Here is a 17,583-nt window from a genome sequence, read left to right as displayed (position 1 = left end):
CTATTCTTTCAAGTGAAGTATCACAAGAACAGAAAAACAAACACCACACGTACTCACTATTAAATCAGAACTAATCGCTCAACACTTCTGTGCACATAGGGAAATAACATTTCACTGGAAATCAAGCAGGTAGGGGGGAGGGGATGGGTAAATTCACACTTAATGGGTACAATGCACACTATCTGGGGGATGGACACACTTGTGTCTTTGACTCAAACGGTACAAAAGCAATTTATGTAACCAAAACGTTTGTACCCTCGTAATATTCTTAAATAGAAAATAAATAAATACATACATTTCCTTCAAGAACTTTTGTTTCGTATTCACAGCTTGGCTAACTGCTGGGTGCAAGGCCTAGCTGTTAGCCTATCTCAGTTTTCGACATTGAATTAAAGCAACAGTCATGCCATTCTACCCTTCATTTGAACACTTAGTGGCCATTGTAAGGTGATTAATTGGCCTAATTTTAACAGTGCTTCCTTCCAGTGAGAGCAAGAGAAACAGGAATGACCAGTTAGAAACCACACAGCATTTATAGATTAAATGCTATAATTTGCCATCTTATATGGACACATTTCCTGGCAAACAAAAATAACCACAATAGTAACATCAAAGATCACTGGTGACAGATTGCCGTAACAGATAAAATAACAATAACACATTTTAAAATATTTCAAGAATTACCAAAATTTGGCACAGAGACATGAAGTAAGAACACAATGTTGGAAAAATAGCGCCAGTAGACTTGTTTGGTGCATTATTGCCACAAACCTTCAATTTGTAAAAAAAGAAAAAGAAAAGGAAATATCTGCTTCAATAAGGTGAAGTGCAATAAAATGAGGTATGCTTTCATAGTCATGTTGTTTTATTAGGATGAAGACAAATAATGACAGCATACTATAATAGAAATAATAGACTTAGTAGTTTAGCTAGTTAGATTTGAGTTCTGGTTCTTTTCCTTGTTTGTTATGCACCCTTGGTACCTCAAGACTTTGACTCTTAATTTCTAGATCTGTAAAGAGGAAAATAATCACAACCATCTTATTTTAATTTTATTGACTAATTTATAAAATCTCTAGGTTCATGTCTAAACTTTAGCATATGATATATCTTAATTCTACTTTGGCCTCTTCAGTTGAGTACTAAATTATTCTAACTTTTATATTTAAATCCATTTAAATATAATAGTTTAGTAATTTTCACTAGTGATAAAGAAACAAAATTTGTCTTTCAGTATGACTATATGGGCTCTGAAGTGGCAATTGCAGTTGAGAAAGTTACCCAAATCTTTGGTTTCATCAACACTGTAAGTATGTTTCATACTTATGTAGGCAACATATCCATTAATGCAGTAACGTTGCATAAATAGCATTTACACTTTTATAAAAAGTGTAGTCCAACTAACTAGTTTAATCCACCAATGGATTTATCTCCAAAAAATAGTAAATTAAGTATATTAGCATTATGTATTGAGGCATACTGGTTATATTTATGGTTACCCAAACTTGTGTAACATGTATCTTCTGTTTTCAGATGTTTTCCCAGCTTAAAATGACAATTATGCTATCTTCTTTGGAGGTGTGGTCAGATCAAAGTAAAATTTCAACAAGTGGGGATGTTGATGAATTACTACAAAGATTTTTGTCTTGGAAACAAAAATTTTCCTTCCAGAGGTTCCGTGATATGGCATACTTATTAATGTAAGCACTATATTCACGCCGATGAAGCCTTTCACCAAATTATTTGATGTATTAGCTATCAAAATTGTATACAAATTATGCATAATATTTACAGATATGTGAATATTCTTTGGGCAAAATAGAAAATATAAAAGTCTTATAATGATGTAAGACAATTATTAAATCATAGTAGGCCATTATTCTCAGAGTACACTCTTATGGAAATGCAAGAGCTACAGAATGTTAGCCTTGTTAAATCACTCCACGTCTGCCCCAGGTCACCATGTTTAGCCTTGCGCTAAACATGGAACACCTCTATGGTTGTAAAGATTTTCTCAGAGGTAAACAATTGTAACTGTCATTTTAATATTGCATCGCATGCAAATTGGTTCACAGAACGCCATAATTGCATGGACTGCTGGTTATAGCACAAAACGTAAAATTAATAAATAACCGAAATCGACCACTTTGTTCTCCCTGTAGTTAGTTACCTCATGATATTTCTGCAGTGACCTGTGAGGTGGCTATTTATCTACTTGCTCTGCATCTTTCAAGAGTCTTTATACAGATTTTTATTTTAATAGTTTGATTAATTTGTATGCAAAAATTGAAAACACAAATTTAAAGATCTTAAGCAATATGGAATCTATTTATAAATTTATTGATATCCTCTGAGGAGTCCAAAGAGCTTCTGGGATTCCAGAGCGACATTAAGGTGGGACTAAAATGTGAGAGGACAGTTTCTACATCATATCTCCCTTTTTCTTAATGAATCAGCTGCATACGTTCTCTCCTTCTCTCCCTGTTTTCCAATTCAGTGCACTTCATATATTTTTAGAATTGGATCACTACCTAAAATTCATGGCAATAAACAATCTTCAGTTGTATATCTTAGAATTATATCCATCTAGTGATTACAATGGTGATTATTAATTTTTGAAAGGATTAGGCATTGTAGACTTTGTCTCACATACTTTTGAACAGCCTTTAGAACTTAACTTTCTGTGAATTATAGGATATTACAACAATCATAAATGATTGAAAGTATAAGACAGTTTATGTGATATTCATGTTTCAAAGAAAGCATAACTTTATATAGGAATCCAATTCATAAAATGCTGTTATTACCTTTTTAAAATGTATGTATCCATAAGAAAAATTGTATTATTTAGTTATAGGGACCATCTTATTCATGTGGGAGCAACTTATCATGGAATGGCGTGTGATCCCAAGTTTGCAGCAGGAGTTGCTCTGGTATGCATTTCTTCCCATCTCTTTAGTAATAACAAAGTTTTGAAAGTTAATATTCATTTCAATGATCAAAAATACATATGATGGATCTCTAATATTGTTTATACAGATCTTTATCAAAATGGTCCCTTTTTTTAGATTTTATAACTCAAATAGTATAATTTTCAAAGTGTTTTGTTATTGTAGGGGAAAAACTATTACATAAAACTTACCAATCATTTTCAAGTGTACAGTTCAGTAGTAGTAAATATATTCACATTGTTATGAAACATATCTCAAGAATGTTTCATCTTGAAAAACTGAAACTCCACACCTGTTAAATCACTCCACGTCTGTCCCAGGTTACCACTATTCAACTTTCTGTTCACATTAATTTGATAAATTCAGATTCCTTTATAAGTGGAATCATACAGTATTAGTCTTTCTATGACTGGCTTATTTTACATAACATGATGCCCTCAAGGTTCATCTATGTTGTACCTAATGTGACAAGAATTTCTTCCAGTTGTGGCTAAAACATATTCCATTGTAAGTATATACAATATTTTCTTTACCCATTCATCTGACGATGGCATTTAGTTATTTACATATCTAGGTTATTGTGTATACTGCTGCAATGAACACTGAGATTCTGATTTCATTTCTTTTGGATATGTACTGCCGCAGTTGGTTTTCTGTTGCTTATAACAGAATACCCAAAACTAGGTAATTATAAACTACTAATTATAAAAACTAGGTAATTTCTAAAAAAGAAAATTTATGTTTTATGGTCATGGAGGCTGAGAAGTTCAAAACCTATGGGCCTCATCTGGTGAGGGCCTTGTTGTTGATAGGGACTCTCTGCAAGGTTATGGCAGCACTGCTTGCTGAGGTGGCTGAGTGTGCTAGCTCAGGTCTCTCTTCCTCTTCTTATAAAGCCACCATTCCCACTCCCTTGGTAACCCATTAACCCATTAATCCATGAATATATTAATCCATTCATGAGGGAAGAGTCCTCATGACCAAATCACCTCATAAAGGTCCCACCTCTCACCACTAACACATTAAATATTAAATTTCAACGTGAATTTTAAAGGAGATGAACATTCTAGCCAACCAAACATTTAAGCCATAGAATATACCCAGAAGTGGTACTGGTATATCATATGGTAGACCATTTCTTTTTTTTTTTTTTCGAAGAATGGCCATACTGATTTCCATAGTGGTTGTGCCATTTTATAATCCTACCAACGTTTCCCATCTTATTTTCCACATTCTTACCAACACTAGTATTTTCTGTTTGTTTGTTTAATAGCAGTCATTCATTCTAATGGAAGCGAGGTCATATCTCATTGTTATTTGATTTGTATTTCTATGATATTTTGTGATGTCAAACATCTTTTCATATGCTTGTTGGCATTTTGCACGTATATTTGGAAAAATGCTCCTCAAGTCCTTTGCCCATTTTTTAATTGGGTTATTTGGTTTGTTTGTTGTTATTGGGTTGTAGGAGTTATTTACACACTAGATATTACCCCTTATCAGATATATGATTTGCAAATATTTTCTTCTATTCTATTCTATAGGTTGCCTTTACATTCTGTAGTGTAATTTGAAGCAGAAAAGTTCTTAATGTATTCTCATTTGTCTAATATTCCTTTATTTTTCCCTGTGCTTGTGAAATCATTTCTAAGAAATCTTGTTCAAATCAATGTCAATGAACATGTTCTCTAATGTTTTCTTCTAGGAGGTTTATATTATGGGTCTCTTCCTTGTATTTAATACATTTTGAGTTAATATTTTTATATGGTGTGAGATAAGGGTCTAACTTTATACTTTTCCATGTGGCTATCTAGTTTTCCCAACACCTTTAAGAAGCCTGTTCTTTTCTCATTGAATGGTCTTGGCACCTTTGTTGTATATCATTTGACTGTATATATGAGGAATTATTTCTAGGCTCTATATTCTATTCCACACATATTTATGTTTTTATTAATGCCAGTAACACATTGTTTTGATTACTGTAACTTTGATTTGAAACCAGGAAATATGACTTCTCCAAACTTTTTCTTCTTTTCTAAAATCATCATGGCTGTTTGTAGTCCCTTAAGATTCCATATAAATTTTGAATATTTTTTTTAATATTTCTGCAAAAATATTCTCATGATTTATAGTAGATATTTAGATAAACTTGCAGTTTGCTTTCGGTAGTAATGAAATCTTTTGATATTAAGTGTTCTAACCCATGTATGTAAGATGTTCTTCCATTTATTTACATCTTCTGTAATTTCTTCTGTCAGAGTTTCACAATGTTCAGTGTACAGGGCTTCTCACCACCTTTGTTAGATTTATTTCTAAGTATTTCATCCTTTTTGATATCCTAGGAATTATAATTGTTTTCTTGATTCATTTTTGGATTATTCATTTTTAATGTATAGAAACACATTCTATTATTATGTGTTGATTTTATATATTACAATTTTGCTGAATTTATAAGTTTAGCAGTTTATTCCATATGGAATCTTGAGGTTTTCTACAGATAAGATCATGCCACCTGGAACAGAGATAATTTTAATGAAGATCATTTCTAATTTGGAGGCCTTTAACTTATTACTGTCCCCCTCCTTTTTTTTTTTTTTTTTTTTTTTCTTGCTTAATTGCTGTGGCTAGGTTTTCCAACATTAAGTTGGGTAGAAATGGCGACAGTGAGCATCCTGTCCTGTTCCTGCTCTTAGAGGAAAAATTATCAGGGTTTCATCATTGAGTATAATGTTAGCTGTAGGCTTTTGCTATATGTCCCTTATGATGTTGAGGTAATTTGCTTTATTTCTAGTTTGTTGAATATTTTTATAATGAAAAGGTGCTGAATCATGTGAAATTCATATTCTTCCTTAATTGAGATGGTCGTGTGAATTTTTCTTCATTCTGTTGAAATGGTGCATTACATTGATTTGCCTATGTTGAGCAATCCTTGTGTTCTAGGAATCAATCCCATTTGGTCATGGTGTGTTTTCATGTTAAGGTGCTATTAGATTTGCTTGGCTAGTTTTTGCTAGAGAATTTTGCATCAATATTCATTAAGGAACTTTTTAAAGAACCAAATCTTTACTTTTTTCTATTGAATTTCTATTTTCTATTTAACTTATTTCTGCTTTAATTTTTATTATTTATTTATTTATTTCTGCTTGCTCAGGTTTAGTTTCTTCTCCATTTTCCTAGTTCCTTGTGGTGTAAAGTTCGGTTGTGATTTGAGATTTTTTGTTACATAGTTTTGATGTGTGTATTACACATGTAAACTTTCCTCTTAGCACTGTTTTTTATGGATCCCTCAAGTTTGGGTATACATTGTTTTCATTTTAATTTCTCTCAAGGTGCTTTCTATTGTGACTTCTTTGACTCATTTATTGTTTAATATTGTATTTTTAAATTCTCACAGATTTGTGGATAGTCAGGTTTTTCTTCTTTAAGTAATTTCTAATTGCATTTCATACAGACTGGAGAAAATCCTTGGCATAATTTCAATTATTTTAAAAATTGTTAAGACTTTTTTTGTGGCATAAAAGGTGGTCTGTGCTGGAGAATGTTCCATATGGGCATGAAAAAAAATTATGTATCCTGCTATTGCTCTATAGAATGTTGTGTATATATCTGTTATATCCATTTGGCCTGTCCTGTTATTCAAGTCCTATATTTACTTGTTTACCTTCCATCTGGTTATATCAGTTACTAAAAGTGGAGGATTGAAATCTCCTGCCATTATTTTGTTGCTATTTAGTTCTTCCTTAAGTTTTTGTCAACTTTTCATCATATATCTAGGAGTTCCAATATTTGGTACATAAATATTTATAATTGTACTTTCTTGGTGAATTGACATAGAATAGATACAAATATATTCCTTCTTTGTCTCTTTTAATGCTTTCAACTTTTTGACTTGCAGTCAGTATAGCCACCCTCACTTTCTTTTGGTTACTATTTTCAGGGAATATTTCTTTCCAATCCTTCCCTTTTAAGCAATTTGTGGTTTTGTTTGTTTGTTTGTTTATTTCATCATATTGTGGGGGTATAACCTTAACCTCATAATGTAACCTTAACAAGGTTACATATATTGCCCCTGCCTCCCTTGCCCCTTGAGCCACAGCTTCAAACGTGTCTATCCCCCAGGTGGTGTGCATCGCACTCATTGAACTCTTTATTTAAGTATATACCCATCTCCTCTTCCCCCTCCCACCTGCTTTTATAAGTAAAGTGATTCTCTTGTAGTTAGCATATATTTGATGCTGGTTTTTGATTTTTTTTTTTTTTATCCATTTAGCCAACTTGTGCATTTATTCAGAAAGTTTAATCCATTTATATTTGATATAATTAGGGCTAGGGAAAAACTTACTATTGCTATTTCGTTAATTGTTTTCTGTATATCCTGTATATTTATTCCTCCTTTCCTCTCTTGCAGCCTTCTGTGTTGCATTGATGTTTCATGGTCACATATTTTGATGTGCTTATCTTTTTCTTGTGTATATATTCTATAGATTTTGGTGTGTATGGTTACCATTGCAATGACATAGAGTATCTTAAAGTTATAACAGTCTATTTTAGATGCATAACAACTTCACTTGCATACAGAGACTCTTACTCTTTATAGCTGTACCCCAAGTATTATGTTATCTATGTTACAAAATAAATGTTTTATATTGAACACTCAGTGTATAACATTTTAGGATTTTTATTTTTTATTCATTTTATGTTTTTTATTTTTTAGAACTTTCAGACAGCCTAAGTATTTCCTTTTCTTTTTTAAACATTCTATACAAGATTTAAAAGTGAATTAATGCATCAAAATTATGATACTTTGTTCACATACTTACAGTTATCAGAGAACTTTATAATTTTCATATGACTTTGTATTGCTACATAGTGTTCTTTCTTTTCAATTTGAAAGACTCTGTTAGAATTTCATGTTGATGAAGTCTACTGGTCCTGAACACCTACAGGTGGCATTGATCTGAAAAATTCTTAATTTCTTTATCAATTTTGAATGACAGATTTCCTTTGCTACATACAGAATTCTTGATTGTTTATTTATTTCAATACTTTGAATATATCACCCCATTCCTTTCTTTCTGCAAGGTTTCTTCTGAAATATCCACCGATAGTCCTATGAGAGCTCTCTTACATGTGACAAGTTACTTTTTCCTTGATGCTTTTAAATTTCTCTCATTGTCTTTGACTTATGACAGTTTGATTGTACTATGTGTCCATGAGGGCCTATTGGGTTTTATCCTCATTAAAGTTCATTGAATTTCTTGATTCAATTTGTCCATTTCCTTTTTTATATCTCCAAAGTTTTTGGCCATTATGTTCTCAAGTCTATGCCCTTTGCTCTCTCTCTTCACCTTCCAGGACTCCCATTATGCATATATTGCTCTGCTTAATGGTGACCCATAAGACCATACGCTCTCTTCATTTATTTCATTATTTATTCCTTCCAACATGACGGTTTCAAGTTATCTGTCTTCAGGTTCACTAATTTCATCTTATGCCAGATCAAATGTGCTTTAGAATTCCTCTAGTGAATTTTTCAGTCATTTATTGAATTTTTTAGCTACAGAATTTCTTTGATTTTTTTTTTCAGTTTCTATCTCCTTGTTGATATTTATACATGGAATTTATTCCAGATGTATAAAGTTAGTTTATACTATGGAAATCAAAGAATATAATCCATTATATTAATAGACGAACAATTATATGATTCTATTAGTAGATGCAGAACACAAAATCCAAGCTTATTCGTTATAAAACCTCCTAGCAAACTTGGAATATAATGAAAATTCTTCAACTTGATAAAGAACATCTACAAAAAATAAACAGTTAACACCATGCATATTTTGAGAAAATAATGCCTTATTGCTAAGATCAGGAATGAGGCAAGAATGTAGCTCACTATTCCTATTCAACATATTACTGGAGTCCAAAACACTGACAACACCAAATTGTGAGGATTTGGAGCAACAGAAATGCTTACTCATTGTTGACGAGATTACAAAATGGTACAGCCACTTTGGATGCATGTTTGGCAATTTCTTATGCTACTCAATTTACGTTTGCCCTGTGATATGGCAGTCATCCTTCTTGATATTTACCTAAATGAATTGAAAACTTATATCCACACAAAAACATGCATGTAAATGTTTCTAGTGGCCTTTTTTTATAATTGCTACAGATTAGAAATAACTAAGATGTCCTTTAATAAGTGAGTGGATAAGCAAACTAGTACATCCATACGAGGGAATATTATCCAGTGATTTAAATAATGAACTATTAAGCCACAATAAGACATGAAGAAAACCCAAATGTATACTTCTAGGTGAAAGAAGTCAATATGAAAAACTACATACTGTACTCATATTATTTTAACTACATGGTGTTCAGAAATGGGAAAAACTATAGAGATGGTAAAATGATCATTGGTTTTTGAGGGCATGTAGAAATGTTACAAAGTATTATACTATTATGCTTTTAGAAAAAAATTAATTTCACTTTTCTCAAACTACGTCTGAAGTCAAAACTGACTGCCATTTCAATTTTTCAGAAAATGTATGTTTTTCCCCAGTGTTCACTTGAGAAATAATATAGTTACTAAAATAATGATTCTACTTCTCAAAATGTTTTCTCAAGCTCATTGGAATTTAATTTAATGGTGTGTTAAGATGTAAAACATATATTCAATTAATCTGATTTTATTATATGTCCATGCCATTTAGATCAAAATATTATTGCTTAAAAAGAATAACACCTTTTACCTGTTGTTTTAAAAAATGCTTATTTCTAAGAAAATGACTAGCTTTGGTATAGCAATTTTTAAAATTTTCATTTTCATTTTAGGTAGTAAAGCCAAAAGTGGTTGACAAGATCATAAGGGTGAAGAAATAATCTAGGCAATAATTCTATTTTGTGTGCTTGTTTTTTCTATTTAGTATTCAAAGAGAATAACCTTAGAGGCCTTTTCAGTGGTTATGGTACAGTTGCTTGGAATTAATCTGGGATTAACATATGATAACATCTACAATTGTTACTGTCAAGGAGCTACATGCATAATGAGTCCTGAAGCAATGTAAGATGTAGTTTTTATCAAATCTTCTCTTCCTACAGATTTGTCTTATTCCTTGATGTATAATTTCTTGCAGTATAATGAGTAAAAATATTTTATTGGCTACAAATATGATTACTTAAAACATTAAAGTGTATGAGTGTGGAATGTTGCAGAGAATGAACTATATTGTACTATACTCAATATTATTAGATAGAGAGAAAGTGGATACTAATGATAACTTTATAAGGTTTACAGAAGTCTTGGATTTGTTGAAAAACTTCTCAGTGTCAGCAAGTGAAACGATACCTGTGTAGCAAGAAGTCTGAAAAGCTCAACAGACCTAGAAAAAGATTTGTAGGTAGGGGGGGGCAACAAATTTAGAAATGTAAGAAAAAATTGGGACTAAAAAGATTATTTTGGGCATAGGAAAAAGAAAATAAAATGCAATAGGCTTAAAAGCCATTAGTAAGGGAAAGAAAGTAATATAGAAAATGTAAGAATGATCATGATCATGCATTCATGATGTGAGGGCTTGGATTATATAATAAATGTTATCAATACAAAAACATTTTAATAAACTTACAAAGTATGGGTAATAAAAATTTATCTTGTGAAATGAATCAGAGGGATCTACAATATACTAATATTTGAGAGATGATTTTCATACTAATCTACGTAAGTTCATTAAGATTGAGAAAGAGGATGTCAAGAATTATTCATATGTTTTTGGAAATCACAAGTTAATAACAAATATTGAAAAAGGACAATATTTTAGGAAATTAAAAAAATAGGGGGAAATCTTGAAGATAGATTGTAAGCATTAAATCAGAGATATTCTGAGTAATGGATTGGAGTTAAGGGAGAGTTAGTTATATAGGTCTCAGCCTCAGGGGACTAGAGATCTAAAATGTGCAAGCCATCAGCATGTGGATGGGAAATAAAAATGTCGAACAGTTAACTTTGCAAGTACTTATATTGGGTGAAAAGAGGTGGCTTAAGATAATGTTTGGAGTCATCCTAATATGTTCTTGTGTCCTTGGTCTCTGTCCTAAAAAATCTGCAAACAATGAGCACATGTGTCACCCAGATCATGTTTTTAAAATACTCTTTTTTAATAAAATGAACAGGGAAACCTTGGAGAAATGATTGATTCCAGGCTAAGGCAGAGAAAATACAAATGAGCCTGGAACATCTTGTGTAAGAAAATAAGAGAAGTTCAGAGAAGTATGGACAGAATTTGTGGAAGGGACATAAAAGCTGGCTTGAAGGGATTTTCACTTGCCAAATCTGGGACATTTTGAATGCCAAAAGTAATAATGGTAGTAATGGATTATAACCCACTAAGCAAAATAAAAAATATGACTTCATATTAATATAAATACATGAATATATAGATTGGAAGTGTAATTAAGGAATAGAATATTTACATAAAACCAAAGTACTTCTCTCTATGCAATTATTAAATGATAAAAAATAAGTAATTTAACAATGAAGACTTGTGGACACACCTTAATCAACTGATACGTTTTTATCAGTAATATGACATATTGAATCAGTAATATGACATATTGAAATTGTGTGCCACGTTTCAAGTTGCAATGAGACAAACATAGCTATGATCTTGTGATGATGCTGCCAAAATACATAAACTAAATCTAACCATAAGGAAGTATTTCATAAACCTGAATTCAGGGACATTCTACAAGATAATTGGCCTATAATTATAGAACTTTTCATGGTCATTAAAGCTAACAAAAATTTGGGCAACTAAACTAAGAAGACATGAGAACTAAATGCAATAATGCTTGATACTGAACTGAATCTTTTTGCTATCAAATGCCAGGATTGTGATAATTTGAATAGAGTCTGAGGATTAGATACTAGTAATATATGATTTTTTTCCTGCTTTTGAAGACGAAAGAGTGCTTATGTAGAATAATTTATTTCTATGGAAAATTTACATGTTAAAGTATTTACAGTTATCATTATATTATGTTACCATTTTACCCTTAACTTTTCAGGAAGCAAAACTTACTTTTGCACTATATTTGTGTCATTTTTAAAAATTCGAGATCATTTCAAAATTACACAAAAACTCATTAAACAGTACTTTCTTAAAAGTAAAGAAATACAAAAAGTTAAAAGTTAAAAAAGGGAATCTAGAGCTTTTACACTTTATATACTTCAATGTTGAAATAATTTATTTGGTAAATTCTGTTAACAAAGAATAATCATGACTTTTCATTAACACAATCATCTCCTTGAAGTTTTCCACATAAATGTTATACTATGTTCTATTTTCTTAATGATTATTAGAGCTTGTTATAATAATGATAACATTGACAGTATAATATTATACTGGAATGAGGCTTATTGTGCCCCAAATGTTAAGTATTTTGCCACTTTACACTGTCTCTACTTTCTAGATGTCTATTGTATCAAATTACAATAGAAATAGACTTATTTCTTTTCTTTATAACATATATTAAAAGTAAAATCACTCTGCACTCCTTTGGCTCTTCTCTAAGTGAAGTAGGTCAGAATTCATAGCATTTTATTTAAGAGTGTTACTTTGATACTTTTATTCCATTTATCTGAGGAATATAATTTAATTTTAGACTATTGCATGGTGTAAAGCTTTTTAGCAGTTGCAGCATGGATGAATTTAAACAGATAATTTCGCAGTCTGAACTTGAGTGTCTTCAGAATGAAACAATTTCAAGAGTGATTTCCCCAAAACAAAGTGCAACTTGTGGCAATTCAGTTTTGGAATCAGGAGAGGAATGTGATTGTGGCACAGAAGAGGTGAGTGAGAAACTTTGTAGTTAATTCACAGATGTGTTTTTTGTTTGTTGTGTTTTGTTTTATGTCTATTTGTTTCTCATGGAGTCTATAGATACAGATATGATATAAAAGGAGAGGACTTTTTAAAAATGCTGCACCATTTTATCAAATATTTAAGATGGAGAGATGTGGCCATGTGATAACAACTCAGCCTGAATTTAAAACATTTGTAGAGTTCAACACCTGGATAAGAGTGTCAGACATTAAAGAAAGAGATTTTTTCATCATCTAACCATTAATAGTGATATCACTTTTTACTACCATATGTATCAGTAGCATTAATAATATAACCATCATCCTAATCTCTTGAATTCTTCAAAAGTGATTGCATTGGTTCATTAAGTTATTTAATGTGTGTTGTCATTTATTTCCTTATCTCCTAATTTCAGTCTTTGCCTCTGTGGTTCAAGGCATCATTTATTTTCACTTGCTTCTAAACAATTAGATTAATCATAATCCTTGGTTCATTATCATTCATGATAATACACGTGACTCAAGAATGATACGTGCATGGCCCAACTCTTTGTAATTCCTCACACTTTCTTCTCTCCTAGAATTAAATCTTAACTAGAATTTTTCATTTAACAATAACTTTTCATAATTTTATCATAATTTTATTAGCTTTCAATTTTAGAACATTTAAAAAATGTAACATAATTTTATTAGACTAAGTTTCCATCCCCTATACGACTGATAATATCCATGTTATTTTGTGTAAGTGTAGCTCATGTATTCACTTTTTTGTGTTGTAATCCATTATGTATATACAATTACTGATCTTTACTATTTATGGCCACTTAGAGTGTTCGTAGGCTTTTTTCTCTCCTTCTAATGAGTTTTGTTATGTTTTGCACTTAAATCCCGATGTACACAAATGTCTCTTGGCTATAAACATTGTGTGCGTACACATCATCTATATCTAGATGCCACATCTAGATAAGGCATTTCTGGATTATCAAGTAGGTGAATAATGCCTGAATAATGGCCAGTTTTTTTCAAAAATAGTTGTGCTAATTTACACTTCTGATGGTTTTGTTTATTTCATACTCTATTTAGCATGTGGCATTGGCATACTGTAATTTTTGCCGATTGTATATGTACAGAATGATATCTCATTGTGCTTTCAATTGGACTTTCCTCAGTTACTACTAAAATTAATTATATCTTCATAGTTTTACTAGCCATCTAAGTTTTCTTTGCTGTGAAATGTTTGTGTACTTGATTTGTACTTCCATCTATTACGTATTTGCTTTTCCTTTGCATTCTTTATATATCCCTTATGCTGATCATTAATATGCTAAATGTCTTCCATATCTTCACACTTTCTTCAATATAATTTCTGTTATAAACAATATTTTTATTTAAAAATTAATGCACTTTCATAGAAAAATCTGTTTATTATGTCAGTGTTATGTCTTTGTATAACTGGCGAAAGCTTTTCTCTTTCCTTCATGAAGTTCTTTTCTTTTTTTAGTCTTCTCTCTGTGCTTCAATATAGATATATTTGATTGTTATAAATCAAAAACCACTAAATTTTCTTTTGTTAAGAGAGCTAGTGAATTTTTCATTCAAATATTTTCTATCCTTAAAATTTCCATTTAGTCCTTTTTTAAAAACATATCCATTTGCTGAAAGAATAATTTGACAAATTAAATATAGCAGTTTATTAGAGCAAAGTGTGATTTGTAAATTGACCAACACGCAGAACCAGGAGAGGTTTGTCTTGAAACTGCTCTGTGGGAGACCATAAACCACAGTTGGCCATTCCTCCTCCAAGCAGACCTGCATTCCTGACCCAAAGAAAACATAAAATAATAAATGACTCTTGGTGTTTTAAGCCACTAAATATTTGCTGTGCAGCAACAGACAGCACATATGTGTTGCTCAGTATGTCACAAATATGTTCACATATGTGTTTCTCTAAAAATATTTTATATCTTTTTTCTCATTTACATTTAGCTATGCAATCAATCTGTAATTTATTTTTGTATATATATATATATATATAAGGATATCAAATATTCACAATAATTCATAGTGTGTCCTTCCCTTATTACACTGAATCATAATTTTTGTTATCTAGTGAACATTTGTGAATTTTTCTGTTTTGCCTCGTCTTGTACCAATATTGATGATCTTCATAAGTATACATTTCCACATTTCCATCAATTTGTGGGCTAAGGTATTCTATATTACCCAGCACTGCTTTTCTAGTTCATGGCTGTCTTGAGTATTTTTGGCCCTTTGCATTTTATTGTAAATTTCCAATTTGTCTTTTTGGTATCTACCACAAAAGAAGACTGATTTCCTGAAAGACATTGCATTGAATCTTAAGATAAATTTGAGGTTAGATAAATTAGAAGTGTACATCTCCATTTATTTATATCTAACTTTTTTCTGAGCAGTATCTTTTAATGTTCAGTGTAAAGATCTTGCACTGATATATTTTTAAATTTTTATTGCTATGTTTTCGATACTTTGATTCTACTATAAATCATATCATTTAAAAAATTTTCCCTTTGTTGATAGGATATAAAAATACTCCAGATTTTTATATTTTCATCTTGAATTTCTCAGCCTTGCTGACTTCTGTTACACTAACCAGTGCTATCAATAATAATATAATGTTAAGCACAGTGGTATTTTACATTTTATAGCACCAACATTTTATAAAGGTAAAAGAAACAGGTGAAATTAATGTAAATAATATAGTTTTGCTTAATATATGCAATTTAGTGTTGTTTTAGCATGTATTCTATATATAAAATTATTTGTGTAATTTTGCTTTGTTTTTAATATCTATATGTGTTAATATCTAGATTGACGTGACAATGATATTTAAAGATATGTGCACATACACATACAGATATACATTTATCATATATTGAGAGAGAGAGAAAGACAAAGATTATAGGAATTAGCTCACACATTTGCAGGGCCTTTGTCATGGAGGTGAACACATATGCAGCAGGCCTAGGAGTCAGACAAACTGAAGCAAGATTCAGGAGGAAAAGAGACCAATTGCAGGCCCAACTGCTCCTTCCCTCCAAGGGATGAGTCAGCAGATCCGCACCTTGGAGTTAATGCAGTGGAGAGTTTTGACTCTGTGGATGTTGGGGTGGAATGCACGTACTTTGCATATGAGATGGACATGAATCACTGGGGACCAGATAGTAAAATGTGGTCGATGGAATAATCCCCAAAGTTACCCATGTCCTACTTATCATAACACCTTTTATTATTTTTTTTTTCAGAATTCTGGTGTATTTATTCAACAGTGAGAAAGTAGTTTATTCTTTCTTAAACAACAACTTTGTTCTCAAAAGCTGTCCCACCTTCATGCTGGTTCTTATTTTTTTAATTTCTCAAAATTTTATATTTATTTTTTAAATTTCAGAGCATTATGGGGTAAAAACATTTTTGGGATACATATAATGCCTTTGTCTTGTCCAGCCCAGAGCTACAAGTGTGCCCTTCCTCCATACAGTGCATATTGTTATTTTTTTTTTTATTTTTTTTTCTTTTACATGAATTAAAATGTTCTAATATATTGTTATTTTTTAATAAAAGGGTTATACGTTAGTCTGAAATTAATTTCCATGTCCTTCTAACTAATTTAGGATTAATACATCCTTTCGCATATCAAATGAAAGTGAATAAGAGACTGCAGTTTTGAGGGTTGACTTTTTTTTTCTTCCTCTGCCCAAGCTGAGCTGCTGGGCTCATATGCTTCTCTTGCTTCTGCCTCTAGGGTGGCTGGGACTAGAGGCACGAGTGACCGTGCCCAGCCCCATAACTTCTGAGGATGTTGTCTGATGTGGCAAAAGGGATTTTAAATGTGTGACCAAGTAAAATACTTTGAGAGAAAATGATTATTCTTTGTTATCCAGGTGGGCCCAGTGTAATCCTAAGGGTTCTTACTAGCCTGATGCAAAAGGGTCAGAGTTAGAGGAGACGTGACAATGATATTTAAAGATTCTGTACTGCTGGATTTAAAGATGGAGAAAGGGTCCATGAGCCAGGGAGTGCAGGTGGTCTCTCGAAGCTGGAAAGGCAGGGGAACAGATTCTCTCTAGACCCTTCAAAGGAATGCAAAACTTCCAATACATGATTGTAGTGTAGTAAGTCTCTTGTCTAGAACTATAAAAAATACATTTAGTGGTTGTAAGCCACTAACTTTGTGGTAATTTGTTACCGCAGAAATAGAAAATGACTGAGTTGACTCTTGGTCCCTGGAGGTTAACAAACTCCTTTAACAGATTTAAATGTTTCCTGCCAAGCAGGCTGCAGTTTTTCTGAGGAGAATAACAATTTGAGTATCGTAGAAGCCTACATTCAATACATTGGCCTACTTTGGTTAAACTTATTTCTGCCAAGACTTTTGTGGCTATTTCAGCAGCAACATTTTGGTGATATGAAGTCAAGGTCCAATTCTTATTAAATTGAAGATAGGGATTGTTAATGGGAGGGGAATTTAAGTACCAGAAGAGACAGGTGGGAATCTATCTTCTGAAGTATTGAAAGTAACAGCTAATGGTTTTGTCAGGAGGGTAGCGAGATGGCAGATCCAGGAAGCCATACAATTCAGAGCAATAGCTATGGGCTTGAGACAAGTACACAGGAGAGTTTTATTCTTCCTTAGGCAATAGCAGAGACCTCCAAATCTGATAAAATGTGGCTAGAGGAAATCACATCAGTGTTCGGAACTTTATCTTGGGTAGAAGCTGTCTACCTCTAATGTTA

At 31.8% G+C, this 17,583-nt stretch overlaps 1 protein-coding gene across 1 annotated transcript in view; it reads left to right on the top strand.

Moving 5' to 3' along the window:
- The window catches only part of LOC105868769 (A disintegrin and metallopeptidase domain 3-like), a 116,821-nt gene that overhangs the window by 57,822 nt on the left and 41,416 nt on the right, over positions 1–17,583 (top strand). Inside the window, exons 8-12 of the mRNA XM_075997197.1 lie at positions 1,235–1,306; positions 1,534–1,700; positions 2,852–2,933; positions 9,881–10,017; positions 12,615–12,801. Coding sequence (XP_075853312.1) covers positions 1,235–1,306; positions 1,534–1,700; positions 2,852–2,933; positions 9,881–10,017; positions 12,615–12,801 — 645 coding nt within the window. The remainder of the gene's footprint in view (positions 1–1,234; positions 1,307–1,533; positions 1,701–2,851; positions 2,934–9,880; positions 10,018–12,614; positions 12,802–17,583) is intronic.

The sequence above is a fragment of the Microcebus murinus genome, chromosome 24 (assembly GCF_040939455.1).
Source record: "Microcebus murinus isolate Inina chromosome 24, M.murinus_Inina_mat1.0, whole genome shotgun sequence".
NCBI lineage: Eukaryota > Metazoa > Chordata > Mammalia > Primates > Cheirogaleidae > Microcebus > Microcebus murinus.
This window is presented reverse-complemented; position numbering and strand designations above follow the sequence as displayed.